Source organism: Nannospalax galili, unplaced genomic scaffold (genome assembly GCF_000622305.1).
Source record: "Nannospalax galili isolate Female #2095 unplaced genomic scaffold, S.galili_v1.0 scaffold1258, whole genome shotgun sequence".
Classification (NCBI taxonomy): domain Eukaryota; kingdom Metazoa; phylum Chordata; class Mammalia; order Rodentia; family Spalacidae; genus Nannospalax; species Nannospalax galili.
Genome location: NW_008341370.1, coordinates 1,145,948 through 1,160,196, shown reverse-complemented (window position 1 = coordinate 1,160,196; position 14,249 = coordinate 1,145,948). Strand labels below are relative to the sequence as shown.

Below are 14,249 nucleotides of genomic sequence, written 5' to 3'. Positions count from 1 at the left end.
CTGCCTCCCACCTGCTTGGATTAAAGGCGTGCACCACCATGTCTGATTATTTTTATTTTATGTGTATGAGTGTATTGCCTATATGTATGTTCTGTAATGCCCATGGAAGTCGGAAGAGGCTTCGAATTCCCTGGAACTGGAGTTAGGAATAGTTGTTACCCACCGTTTGGGAGCTGGGAATCGAACCCAGGTCCTTTGCAAGAGCAGCCAGTGCTCTTAACCACTGAGCCATCTATCCAGCTCTAAATTCTTCACTTTTCTGTTTTGTTTGGTTGGTGGATTGTTTTGTTTAGTTGAGGCAAGGTCGCATGTACCCCAGTATGGCCTCAACTCACCTCATAGTCAGTTGATCTTGTACTCCTGATCCTTTAGCCTTCACCTCCCAAGCACTGAGATCACAGGTGCATGCCATCTTAAATTTTTTTTTTACATTTATTAATTGTAAACTACAGAGTGCTGTACTAATGGAAGGGTATTACCAGAAACTTTTCCTGAAATCCAGGCTGTTTGTCCCTCCTTTGAATAGGGACTCCTGAGAGCTGAACTGAGTCTCCAACCTCAGGAGAAGGCTTCCAAGAGCTGAAGTCATCTCCTCTAGGAGACTCATGTCCCTGGGGGCTGACCTGTGCCATCTCCCAGATAGAAGCCCCACGTGTTTCTAAGCAAATGGCCCCAGCCAGGATCTAGATCATAGAGAGTCCAGCCATAGCCTTTCCTCATCCTCCAGGGTCTCCAGACTGACACCCTGGTCAAGAGGGACATATAGGGCTCAGAAAACACAGCTCCCACTGTGAAAAACCCAAGAACCTAGCCTCCAGCCTGGCAGAGGGGCTCCCCCCAGCCAGGATCTAGATCATAGAGAGTCCAGCCATAGCCTTTCCTCATCCTCCAGGGTCTCCAGACTGACACTCCAGACATATAGGGCTCAGAAAACACAGCTCCCCCTGTGAAAAACCCAAGAACCTAGCCTCCAGCCTGGCAGAGGGGCTCCTCTTCCAAAGATGGTGATAGCAACAATTATAATACCAGCCCTCAAGAAACACAAGTGTGCAAGGTGCCTTGGAACTCATATGCCCCTTGAGCCTCACAGACTACCCTTCAACAGTGCTTTTCCTTGTAGTCTGTGTGTACCTTCTTTCTCCTCGCAGGGTCTCCCTGGGACTAAAGGCATGTACCACCATGCCTGGGTTTTTTGTTGTTTTTTTTTTCACTTTTTGAGACAGGGTCTCCCTGTAGCCCCAGCTGACCTGGAACTTGCCATGTAGAGCAGGCCGGCCTCAAACTCACAGAGATCCACCTGCCTCTGACAAGTTCTGGGACTAAAGGAGTGCACCACCAAGCCCACCTCCATTATTCTTTCTTTCCTTTTTTACCCCTGGGCTGACCATGGAACCCAGGGCGTTGTACATGGTAGGCAAGCTGTCTCCACTGAGCTATACCTCCAGCCCAGAATAATCAGAGCTGGTTGAGTACTAATTGATCCCAGAGGCTGGAAAGGTTGATATCTTGTTAGACCAACCTGTGAATGCCTTTGCCTAGTGAAGCAAAGGCATTCACAGGATGATGGAGGGAGGTCAAAAGGATATAGACTCCAGGGGCTGGAGAGGGCTCAGTGGTTAAGAACACTGGCTGTTCTTGCAGAAGACCTGGGTTCAAATCCCAGCACCCACATGGAAGCTAACAACTGTCCATAACTCCAGTTCCAGGGGATCTGACAGCCTCTTCTGTCCTCCAAGGGCACTGCACAACACGGGTGCACTTACCTACATGCAGGCAATACACGCATACACATAAAATAAAAATAAATATTTTTTAAAAAATCCAGACATGCCAGGTGTGGTAGCATACGCTTTTAATCCCAGCACTTGGGAGGCAGAGGCAGGCGGATCTCTGTGAGTTCAAGGCCAGCCTGGTCTACATAGTGAGTTCCAGGACAGCTGGGGCTACAGGGAGACCCTGTCTCAAAAAGACAAAAAAAAAAAATCCAGACATAGTGTTGTACACCTTTAATCCCTGCACTTGAGAAAGTAGGGCAAGTAGATCTCTGTATCTCTGAGTTCAAGGCCAGCCTGGTCTATATAGCCAGTTCTAGGCCAGCCAGGGCTACATAGTGAGACCCTGTGTCAAAAAAAATCCAAAATGAACCACCAAGCAGCCAGATATGACGGCACAGACCCATAATCAAAGCAACCTAGGAAGCTGAGGCAGGAGGATCCCAATTTCAAACCCTAATAAGCTAATAATAGAGTGCGTTTAAGGTCAGCCTGAATAACTTAATAATATTCTGTTTTTAAAAGGGGGTGGGGAGGGTGGAGAGATAGTTCAGTGGTTAGGCGCACTGGCTCCTCTTACAAAAGACCTGGGTTTGGTCCTAGAACTCCAGTTCTAGGGGATCTTAATGTTCCGTTCTGACCTTCGCAGGTATTGCATATACAGGTGCACTTACATACATGCAGTCAAAACACTCGTACCATAAATTAATTAAAAATTAATTAGGGGGGCTGGAGAAATGGTTCAGCGGTTAAGAACACTGACTGTTCTTGCAGAGGACCTAGGTTTGATTCCCAGCACCCACATGGTGGCTAGGAACTGTCTTTAACTCCAGTTCCAGGGGAATCCGAAGCCCTCTTCTGACCTCTGTGGCATTGCACAGCCGGGTGTACTCACATACATGCAGACAATACACTCATACACATTAAAATAATAATAATAATTAGGGCCAGCCGTAGTGGTGCATGACTTTAATTCTAGCACTTGGGAGGCAGAGTCAGGTGGATCTCTGTGAGTTCAAGTCCAGCCTGGTCTACATAGTGAGTTACAGGCCAGCTGGGGCTACAGGGAGAGCCTGTCTCAAAAAAAAAATTAATTAATTAAAGGGAGTACGGTGCTGTAGCTCAGTAGTAGAGCACTTGAGTACTTGTTTAATGTAAGCAAAGCCATGGATTCAAGCCCTAGTACCACAAAAAGAAGAAAAAAGAAACCAGGCAAAATGTGGTGGTGCATGCCTGTTATCTCAACACTTGGGAAGTGGAGGAAGGAGGATAGAGTTAAAGGTCAGCTTTATCTACATTGTGAGTTCAAGGCCAGGCTTGGCTACATGAGACCCTGTCTCAATAAAACAAAAAAAGGGTGGGAGAGATGGCTCAGTGGGTAAAGGCAGTTGCTGGACACACCACCAGAGTTTGATCCCCAGAACCTACATAAAGGTGAAAGGAGAGAACCAACTGTACAAAGTTGTCCTCTGACCTTCATATGCACCCAGTGACAGACATGTCTACACACATGAATCATAAATTTAGAGACAGATGCAGATGCAGCAGCCCAGCTGGTAACTCAGGCCTGTAATCCCAGCACTTGGGAAGCAAGGCAACAGGATTGTTGCAAGTTCAAAGGTCAGCTCTCACAGTGAGAGCCTATCTCAAAAAACCAGGACAAAGCAAACACAACAGTAAGAGGAAGAACAAAGCATTTCCCCTGTGACAGTCCTAAGAAGAGGTAAAACCTGACTCTAATCTCAAGGGAGCTCACCCCCCCCAAGTGCTGGAATGGCAGGTGTGCACCATCTGTCCCAGTTCTGTCAGTTTATTTGTATTTCACTTTCTCACTGTAACTTTTCAGTTTCATACTTGAGTTTCTATTCTTTTCCTAAATAAGGCCTGGACAGAGAAGATAGCTCACCAGTAGAGCACTTGCCCAGCATGCCTAAGGCCTTAGATTCAATCCTCAGTATTGCTTAAAGGGGGCCCTCCAAATGGTTTAAATTTCCTGCCCCATCAAGCCAACGCTTCTGATTATTCTTTTTTTAAATTTTTTTGATTTATTCATTTTTATTTTATTTTGTCTTTTTGAGATAGGGTCTCCCTGTAGCCCCATCTAGCATAGAACTCACTATGCAGACCAGGCTGGCCTCGAACTCACAAAGATCCACCTGCCTCTGCCTCCTGAGTGCTGGGATTAAAGGCATGTGCCACCACACCTGGTGATTTATTTATTTTTATATTATGTGTATGAGTGTTTTGCCTGCATGTATCTAAGTGCATCTGTGTCTTGCAATGACAGTGGAGAACAGAAGAGGGTGTTGGATCCCATGGAATTATGGATGGTTGTTAGTCTCCATGTGGCTGTTGGGAACTAAACCCAGGTCTGCAAGAGCAGCCGGTGCTCTTAATGGCTAAGCCATCACTCCAGCCCCCACTTTTGAACATTCTTATAACCATGTCATTAATTAGTTTGTTTTATTTGAGACAGGGGCTCACTATGTAGCTCAGACTGGCCATGAACTCACAGTGATCCTCGGGCCTTGTCTTCCTGAGTTCTGGGATTACAGGACGGTATCACCACACCCAGCTCTTGCCACCAAGAGAGATGGCTGCTCTTGCAGAGGACCCAGCACCCACATGGCAGCTAACAACCATCTGTAATTCCAGTTCTAGGGGAATCTGACACCCTCTTCCAACCACACATGCAGGCAATACACTCACACACATTAAATAAAAATAATAAATTAAAATTAAAAAAAATAAGGTAACTGTGGCACACAAAGATAAAATGGCTTCCCCAAGGTCACTCAGCTAAGGAGGCTGTGGACCTAGGTCATCTGACTCTGAGATCTTCTTTGGAGGGACACTGAGGCCTCAGTGAGATAAAAGGATGTGACAGAAACTTCATAAATGAGAGGACTAAAATTATCCACAATCAAGCTGGGTATGGCAGCGCACACCTGTAATCCTAGCACTTGGGAGGCTGAGGCAGGAGATTCCACAGTTCCAGGTCATCCTTGGATGCATATCAACTTTGAGGCCAGCCTGGGCTACATGAGACCCTAACTCAAAACAAAAACTCAAAAGTGAAAGCTGTATGCCTCCTTGTCTGCAGATTCTTAAATTCTTTAGGTAAAGGAGAGCAGATTCTAGCCCCCTATTGTATACAGGACCTGCTTGGTATTTGACAAGCAGACCTCAATCTGTCCTCACAGCAGTCCTGTGGCCAGGTCTTCTTGTCTCAGATGAGGTACCTGAGGCTCACAGATGACTGAAGACCAACCCAAAGTCTCACAGATGCAACAGAATGAGGCCAGGAGTAGATGCCAGGGCTGGTGATGCCAGAGTCTGTCTCTCTCCATCCAGAGCGGCTGATTGCTCAAGAGTGTGGCAACAACAGAACTGCTAGGCTAGGCTGGCCAAGGTCAGTAACCTGACACAACTGAGGATCTCCCACTTTCCTTGTCCCTCCCTCACCTCTAACCTGAGACAGATATCCAGGATAGAGGAGCCATGAGCTGACAGAACAGTGGGCACCACAGGTGGGCAACACCTGCAGACCGGGCAGCAGTAGGGGGTGGGCCACTAAGCCAGCAGCACTGGGAAACTCATACTTTAGCTGCACAGTTGATCCAGGGGAATAAACAAGGTCTTTGGGATCAGACAGCTCTGTGTTCTGCCCCGTCCGGTTGGGGTGACTATGCGCAGGTCACTTCACCTCTTTGAGTCTCCATGAGTAAGAGTCTAGCCTCACAGGGAAGCTCTCAATGTTACAATGGAAAGTGATCCACATATAGTAGGTGCTCAATAAATAGCAGTCACATTTCATAATGGTTCTGTGAAGGCTTCTCAGCAGACTCTGCCTCTCGGGAGCTGTAGGAATACAGGGTGCTCTGAACACCTTCCTCCTGAAGGGATCCCAGTACTGGAGTCTCAGGAAGGGGGGCTCCTAGACTGCAAAGGGAACAAAGTCCTCCCAGCGCCCCCAGAGTCCTGGCTCTCTTCCCTGCAGTCTGTTCCTTACCAACAACAGGAGCAGGGCCCCAAGGTTAGGCAAACACAGCAGTGATAAGGCACTTCCAGGCTGGGCCTTGTTCCCTGTCTGGATCCCTGGCCTAGGGAGAGCCCTGGTCTTGTATGTAGGAAAAGTGGGCACCAATATAAACAGCAGTCACAGCCACCTGCTGATTGAGCACCTAAGGCCTTGGTGCCCTGGTACCGCCTGGGTTAATGACCCTGTTTATCCACTTGAGTCATCTGATCAAGGGCAGCCAGGCAGCGGGCAGGTGGCCCTGTGCCTATGCCCTGCAATGGCCACTTCATTGACTAAAGCACTATCAGCGCCACGTGGTGCTCCCAGTGACCCTCCCCCAGCACTTCCCACCAGTCATGCCAGGGTCGGTGTGTGTGAGTTCTTTTTTTTTTTTTTTCTATGAACAATATTTCTGGAGTCAAGGTTGTGTGGCCATTCCCCCTCCCGCCCATCAGGGATATAAATAGCGCCTACAGTACAGCACAGAGGACCAGATAGCTAGGAAGAAGTAAGAGCAAGTCCCCAAATCATGAGCTCCAGCCAGTCAGGGGTCTGCCCATGCCAGGGCTCTACAGGCCGCCCCACTATTCTCTATGCACTTCTGAGCCCCAGCCTCAGGGCAAGGCCCATCGCACCCACATCCCGCAGCCACTGCCTGTGCCAACAGCACCGGCCTGTCCGCCTGTGTGCTCCGCACCGCACCTGCCAGGAGGCCTTGGATGTCCTGGCCAAGACAGTATACTTCCTCAGGAACCTGCCATCCTTCTACCATTTGCCCCCTGAGGACCAGCGGCGGCTGCTGGAGGGCTGCTGGGGCCCCCTCTTCCTGCTTGGGTTGGCCCAAGATACTGTGACCTTCGAAGTGACTGAGGCTCCGGTGCCCAGTATTCTCAAGAAGATCCTGCTGGAGGAGCACAGCAGCAGTGCTCACAGCGGCCAGCTCCCAGACCCGCCCCAACCCTCACTGGCTGCTGTACAGTGGCTCCAGCGCTGCCTGGAGTCTTTCTGGAGCCTTGAGCTGAGTCCCAAGGAGTATGCCTACCTGAAAGGAACCATCCTCTTCAACCCAGGTGAACTCCCAGACACTCCTGGATGGGGGCCGAGGTGGGAGGGCACAGGACCCAGCTAGGGAAGAACCTTTTCGTGGCTTGACATATATCATCTCATTGGATCCTTGTCAGCCTCAAGTAGCTATCTCATGGAAGAAGCACAGAGAGCTACAACAACTACCCGAAGTTTACACACCCAGGTAGGGGCAGAACAGGGCTAGGAACTCACGTCAGTTCACTCCAGAGATTGGTCTTAGCCATTGTGCAGAGAAATTTGCAGGACTCTCAGGGAATGTGGGAGGGAGGAAGAGGTGGGGGCGGACACAGCCATGTGCCAGACACATCTTCAAGGGCAGGCTGCATGCTGAAGATCTGCAGGTTAAAGTCCTCCATGGGTTCAGAAAGGTAACACAAGGAAGGAAAGAGTACCCGGGGACTGGAGGGCGGGGACTCCTTGTGAAATCTAGAAGGAGAGCCTTGTTAGGGAATGTGTTCTTTGTAGCTTTGAGCAATATATGAGACAGGCCTTGCAAGCATTAAGTGTAGTGAAGACCTGTGGTCACAGTACAAAATATCCATAGTGAACTTACCATATGTTAGGATTTAGTCTATGGATTTTTACAAATATTGGTTTGGTTCAACTTCATAATAAGCCTAGGAGGCACCTACAGTCATTGTTCCTATTTTACAGATGGAGAAACTGAGGCACAAAGATTAAATTACTTGTTTAAGATCACTTAGCTATTAAGTGACAACACTGGGATTCAAACATAGGCAGCCTGGTTCTTAATCAATTATTATCCACTTCTCTATAAATGGATGGATGAATAAAATTATAATGAAGAAAATGATAGTGGTTGATGCTTCAAATGTCGAACAAAAGTGGCAGAGGGGGACCAAGGGGTGAAATTTATTGGTAGAGTGCTTGCCTTGTATGGCACCAGCCTAGGTTTGATTCGCGGCACCACAAAACAAGGAAACAATTAGTTCATGTCAATTAGTTCACTTCTCTGTCCTTACGGGCACAGAACAGCGCTAGAACCCTTGCCTAGCAGGTTCAAGGACTCATCCTGATGTAGCTCAATTGTAGAGTGCTTGCCTCACATGCACGAGGGGTTGCATCCAGAGAGGGGGCAGGGTTTGAATCCTAGGCAGCTGCTCACCAGCCTGCTTTACTTTCTCTACCACAGATGTGCCAGGCCTCCACGCCTCCTGTCACATCGCACATCTACAGAGGGAGGCTCACTGGGCGCTGTGTGAAGGCCTAGAGCCCTGGTACCCAGCTGGCCAAGGCCGCCTGGCCCAAGTCCTCCTCATGGCCTCCACTCTCAAGAGCATTCCACCCAGCCTGCTGGTAGACCTCTTCTTCCGCCCTGTCATTGGAGACGTTGATATCGCTAGACTGCTGGAGGACATGCTTTTGCTGAGGTGACCTGCCAAGTGAGGACCCGATGCTCCCGAATGGGGAGCCTGGCAGACAGCACTCAGTTTCCCAGACGCAGCCCTCACTCAGCTACAGCCCCTAACTTGGACTTTCTTGGTTTGGACACAGTGTACATACACTAGCAGGCCCTAGGTGGTTCCCAGAGCCTCTGGGACAAAACTCCTCTCCCTTCCTGGGACAGGGATGGAACACTGGGCTGCACATCAGGCCAGAATTCCTCCTGACTTTGTATAGAATGGAATTAAGTTATTGATTTTTGTAATAAAAGGTATGACATGCTTGGAGCCTGTCACTGTAGTTGTGTGCAGAAGGGACCAGACATCACCTCCAGTACCCAACCTACCCCTGCCAGAAGAAGATAGAGGAAAAGCACAGGGCCAGGCTCACTCATGTTTTAGAGCAGGATGGTGACTTCACCTCTGGAGATAAGATTTCTTGTCTGGCTGTGAGTCCAGTGGAGAACATCAACTCACAACCCTGCCACGGCCTTTCTTCCTGGGGAGAGGTGGTTTCATTCCCTGTCCCTAGATCCTCCATGTCCCCCTCCAAGGCTGTTGTTCCCTAGAGGCATTCTCTCTCTCTCTCTCTCTCTTCTCTCTCTCCTCTTCTCTCTCTCTCTCTCTCTCTCTCTCTCTCTCTCTCTCTCTCTGGATCATAGCTAATCATAATTGGCCCATTCCTAAAGCAGACAAGGCTACTTCAATTTCTATAATTTATGACCCTTCACCCCCCCACTCCTGAAATTGACAGAAAAAAATGGTCCCTCACTGTCCCAACACCAGGAGACAAGGCACCCAGGTCTGCCTTAGAAGCTGCTTGGAGGCAGAGACAGGCCAGGGTTTAGCACATGACAAGGTTATCCCAGTTGTTAATAGTCTGAAACACTCCCATTAACAGTTGTTCACAGTTCCTGCCCTGAGCCCCTGAGTTCTCTTCCATCATCCCTCTGCCCTGCCCTGTCCTGGGGCTCTTCCCTTAGGTCATTCCCATTGTCTGCCCATGGAAGAGGTTGTATTTGACCTGGCCACAGCCTCTAGCCCTGCTCCATTCAGAGCCTGACTGGGATCTGTTTTGATTGGTCAATGCCTGGGCCTCAAAGTTTGTTAACTATTTTGGCCTGGTCACCTGGGTCAGGGTGACTGACCTGAAGGCAGGAGGAGATGATAACAACACAAGTGCCCATAGGACTTCCAGGCCTCCTCCTGTGCTGACCAGGCCCCACCCCTTCATCCCTTCACCACCACAGTTTGGATTCTTCTCACTGAGCCAAGTTAATTATTGCTCAGAGAAAGGTCATTCTTTCAGGGACACCAGTGTAAGAGTCATCATTCAGGTCTATCTCTAAAGCTCCCAACTGTGCTGAACTGGCCATGTCCCCATTATGGACACCCAGTTCCAGCATCAGGGTACCCTTGTTTCTAGAAACACAGCTCAGGCTCCACAAAAATACACAGAACTCAAGGTGTACGACTCAGACACATTTACTTTTTTTTCCAGACTGGGCTATAAAAAAAAACCCTGACTCAAAAAAAAAAAAAAAAAAAAAAAAAAAAAAAAAAAAAAAAAAAAAAAGAAAAGAAAAACAGACCCTCAACCCACCTCCACATGGCACAGGAAAGCATGGTGCAGTAGACCCAAACATACACAGCACAGACATGCACCCAAGCCACAAGTTCGTTTCAATTTTTTTGTTTGTTTGTTTTAATGAAATAGCATCATCCTATATAGCCCATGCTGGCTTTTTTTTTTTTTTTGTCTTTTTGAGACAGGGTCTTCCTGTAGCCCCAGCTGGCCTGGAACTTACTATGTAGACCAGGGTGGCCTTGAACTGCTTCTGCCTCCCAAGTGCTGGGATTAAAGTCGTGTGCCACCACACCCAGCCAGGCTGGCTTTTTGATTCTCTTGCTTCAGCCTCCCCAGAGCTGGGATTACAGGTATGCCTCCACATCTGGCTCTAGGACATGTTAGTCACTCTTTTCTATGTCACAGTGAAGACAAAATTAGCTTTTTTTTTTTGTCATTTTGAGACAAGATCTCCCTATAACCCTGGCTGGCCTGGCACTTGCTATGTATACCAGGTTAGCCTCGAAATCACCTGCCTCTGTCCCCCAAGTGCTGGGACTAAAGGCGTGTGCCACTATGCTCAGTGAGAAAATTAGCTGCTGAAGCAGGCAGACCTCAGCAGGCACAGTGGCTCATGATGATAATCCCAGCTCTCAGGAGGCAGAGGTGGGACACTGCCATGAGTTTGGAATGCATGGTGAGTTCTAGGCCACTGTGGCCTATAGAGTGAGACCCTATGTCAAAAAAAAAATGTGTGTGTGTGTGTGTGTGTGTGTGTGTGTGTGTGTGTGTGTATGTGTGTGTGTGTGTCCTGGAGAATGTAGCTCAATTTCTAGAGAACGGTTGCCTAGTATGCACAAAGCCCTGAGTTGATCTCCAGCCCTGCTGGTGGTGTGGGTTTATAATCTCAGCACTCAGGAGGTGGAGGCAGGAGGGCCTGAAGCTCAGGATCACTTTTGGCTGCATAATGAATTTGAGGCCAGCCTGGGTTACATGAGACCACATCCCAATAAAGAAAGATGAAAGATGAAAAAAATGAAAGAAAGAAAGAAAGAAAGAAAGAAAGAAAGAAAGAAAGAAAGACCTGGGTATATACACACCTTTAGGTTATGCTCAGAGTCTACAGATCTAGGCCAAACTGCTCTGTCCAGCATTCAGGACCTTAACTACTAATCACTCTTTTTCTCTACAGTGAGTTCATCGTTCACCCTTTTCTCAGCCATTCCCCACCAGCCAAGTCCTAGTGAAATCCCCCAAGAGAATGGCTGAGTAAGCCCTGTGTTCCCCTACCTCCCACCGGACCTCCAATCCTGGCCTCTCCCTGCCCTGCCTCCCTGGTACTCTAACACAGACCAGTTCCTCACACTTTGCTGACACAGGAGGCCACTCTTGCAATACTAGAAGTTCATTTTCTTCATGTGACCTGATCAAGCAGATTCAGGCATTTGGAATCATCCTGTACGTCTGATACCTTTTCACCAACTCTGTCTATTAGTTAACTGTGGCACCTCCCCAAATCTTCAGGCCATCTTCCTGCTTCTCAGCTTCCCTCCTCCAAGGTCACCATGCATTAGGGAGCATTCTCCTCTACCTGTGCCAACCTTTTCCCTCAACTTATTTAATTTCTCCATCATCCAAAGAGTTTTTTCTATTAACTCTATCTTGTTCCTTTTCAAATTTCTTCCCTACCCCTCTATGCAGTTGGAAATCTACCCCCCCCCTCATTTTTATTTCCTGTTAGTGCACTCACATACCTACAATAATAACAAATTGCCTTGCCCATGTGAAGATCAGAAGACAACTTTCAGAATTTGGTTCTCTCCTTCCATAATAGCATGGGGGCTTGAACGCGGGTCATCAGGCTTATACAACAGTTGTCCTTACCTCTATGCCGTCTAGCTGGCCCCACTTCTGTTTTTTTTACCTCTCTGGTCCATTCCCTGTGCCCTGGTTTGAACTCTTTATACTAGGGGCATAAAGACAAACATTACAGAACCAAGGAAATGAGGGCACAATGCTCTTTCTAGGAGACACAAGCTTTCCAAAGCTGGGAGACTGTGTTTTCTTTGTCACCGGGGTGGGGCCTGTGTCTCATTTCCAGGGAGAGGAGGTAGGAACAGGTCCAGACAGCACATGCAACTCTCTGAAGTCTAAGCTGATCACTGTGCTGAGCCTTAAGCTCAGAATTATGTGATTCTGGAGACTGAGTTCTTACCACCAGCACACACTGGAGTGAGTCATGGCTAGGATCAGACCATCTGGTGCCAGTTTGGCCACTGTTTACTGACCATCCACCTCTTAACTATGATCCCTGTCCTCAGGCTCAGCCAGGGGTGACTCACTGGAAAGCTGGAGAGTGCTGTGGCTCTAGGGTAGCTGAGGGTACTGGTTTATGGCCACCATTAGTTATATCTTCATTAGTGAAATCATTGGCTATGCATTAAGTTGTCTAACAGCTGTCAGCTGATATGTGCTCTGGTGTGCTCTGGTGTGCCCTGAATCACCCTGCCCTCAGGGCCTTTACACACCCTTGAACCTTTGATGCTGGCAAAAGGTGAGGTGATCATTATCCATCCATCCACTCATTAACTGTGCACTCAATGTCTCCTGACATCTACTCATGTCAGACTGTGTGCTACATGCCAGGGAAAGGGGCACCGAATGAACAAGATGCAGCCCCTGCCCTTGTGGAACTTTTTTTTTTATTGCAGAGGAAGGCATCCAAGTAATTATAACACAAAGTGATCTGAACTGTGATAGATCAGAAGACAGGCAGAGGAATGATTGAATGTGCATGGAGGAGGGAAAAACACTTCCCTGAAATGGTGACTGAAAAACGGTTAGGGGTTTGCAAGGGTTTGGCATTTCAGACAGAGAGAACAAAGTATAAAAAGGCACAGGGGTGTCAGCAAGGGCATGCGGAGCTTGGGGCAACAGGAGATGGGCCCAGATAGGGGCTGATTCATAGACAAGGACAGCAGAGAAAAGAAATCCCAATGAAACTGGTGGAAGAGACATGTGAAGGTCTGAGAGGAATCAAGGTCAACAAAGGAGACCTTGTGTTCCTGGCAGGGCATGGCTAGAGCAAAGCCCAGACTGCAGCATAAGAGTCAGGGCAGGGGCCTGGAGAGACGGCTCAGCAGTTAAGAACACTTGTTGCTCTTGCAGAAGACTTGAGTTCAGATTCCAGCACCCATATCAGGCAGTTCACAACTGCCTGTAACTCTAGTGCCGTGATCTGGGCATCAATCAGGAGATCTGAGGCCCTCTTCTGACGTGGGCACCTGCACACAGACACACATAAATAAAATACACATAAATAAAAAATAAAAAAAATTTTTTTTGGTCTTTTTTGAGACAGGGTCTTCCAGTAGCCCCAGCTGGCCTGGAACTCACTATGTAGACCAGGCTGGCCTTGAACTTACAGAGATCTGTCTGCCTCTGCCTCCCAAGTGCTGGGATTAAAGGAGAGCACCACCACACCCAGCATAAAAATAAAATTTTTATAATCCCAGCACTCAGGAGGCAGAGGCAGGTGGATCTCTGTGAGATTGAGGTCAGCCTGGTCTACATATTGGTCTCAAAAAGACAATCAATCAATCAATAAATAAATAAAAAATAAATTTTTAAAAAAGTTTTTTAAAAAGGGGCTGGAAAGATGGCTCAGTGGTTAAGAACACTGGTTATTCTTGTAGAAGACTGGGGTTCGAATACCAGCACCCACATGGCAGCTAACAACTGTCAACTCCAGTTCCAGGGGATCCGAGAGCCTCTTCTGACCTCCGTGGGCACTGCATGACATGGGTGCACTCACGTACATGCAGGCAATACACTCATACACATAAAATAAAAATATAATATTTTTAAAAATTAAAAAAGAGTCAGAGCTGAGTGTGGTGGCGCAAGGCTTTAATCCCAGCACTTGGGAGGCAGAGGCAGGTGAATCTTTGTGAGTTCAAGGCCAGCCTGGTCTACATAGTGAGTTCCAGGACAGCCGGGGCTACAGGGAGACCCTGTCTCAAAAAGACAAAAAAAAAATTAAAAACAATAATAATAAAAAATAAAATGCGTTAACAATAACACCCCAGAAAACCTCAAACCTCATTCCTCCCCAAAGCTTACCACCATCCTGATTCTAAAATCATAACTGAGCCAGGCTTGGAGGCACACAACAGTAACACCAGCATTTGGGAGGTGTTAGAGGCAGGAGCATCAGAAGTTCAAAGTCAAGCAACCAGGGTGTTAGTGGGTAAAAGTGCTTCTTATGTAAGCTTGACAACCTAAGGTCGAGCCCTGGAACCTATAGTGGATGGAGAGAACTGATAAAAGCTGTTTTTTGACCTCTCTATTTGCACTGTAGTGTACACACACACACTCTAAATAAAAAATAAAATTTAACT

At 47.8% G+C, this 14,249-nt stretch overlaps 1 protein-coding gene across 1 annotated transcript; it reads left to right on the top strand.

Annotated features, from left to right (window-relative positions):
• The first annotated feature begins 6,281 nt into the window (after nucleotides 1–6,281).
• Nucleotides 6,282–8,575, top strand: Nr0b2 (nuclear receptor subfamily 0 group B member 2). Its single transcript, XM_008836839.2, has 2 exons — nucleotides 6,282–6,863; nucleotides 8,033–8,575. Exons 1-2 carry the CDS (start codon nucleotides 6,323–6,325, stop codon nucleotides 8,272–8,274), a joined length of 783 nt encoding a protein of 260 aa, XP_008835061.1. The 5' UTR covers nucleotides 6,282–6,322; the 3' UTR covers nucleotides 8,275–8,575.
• The last annotated feature ends 5,674 nt before the right edge of the window (nucleotides 8,576–14,249 follow it).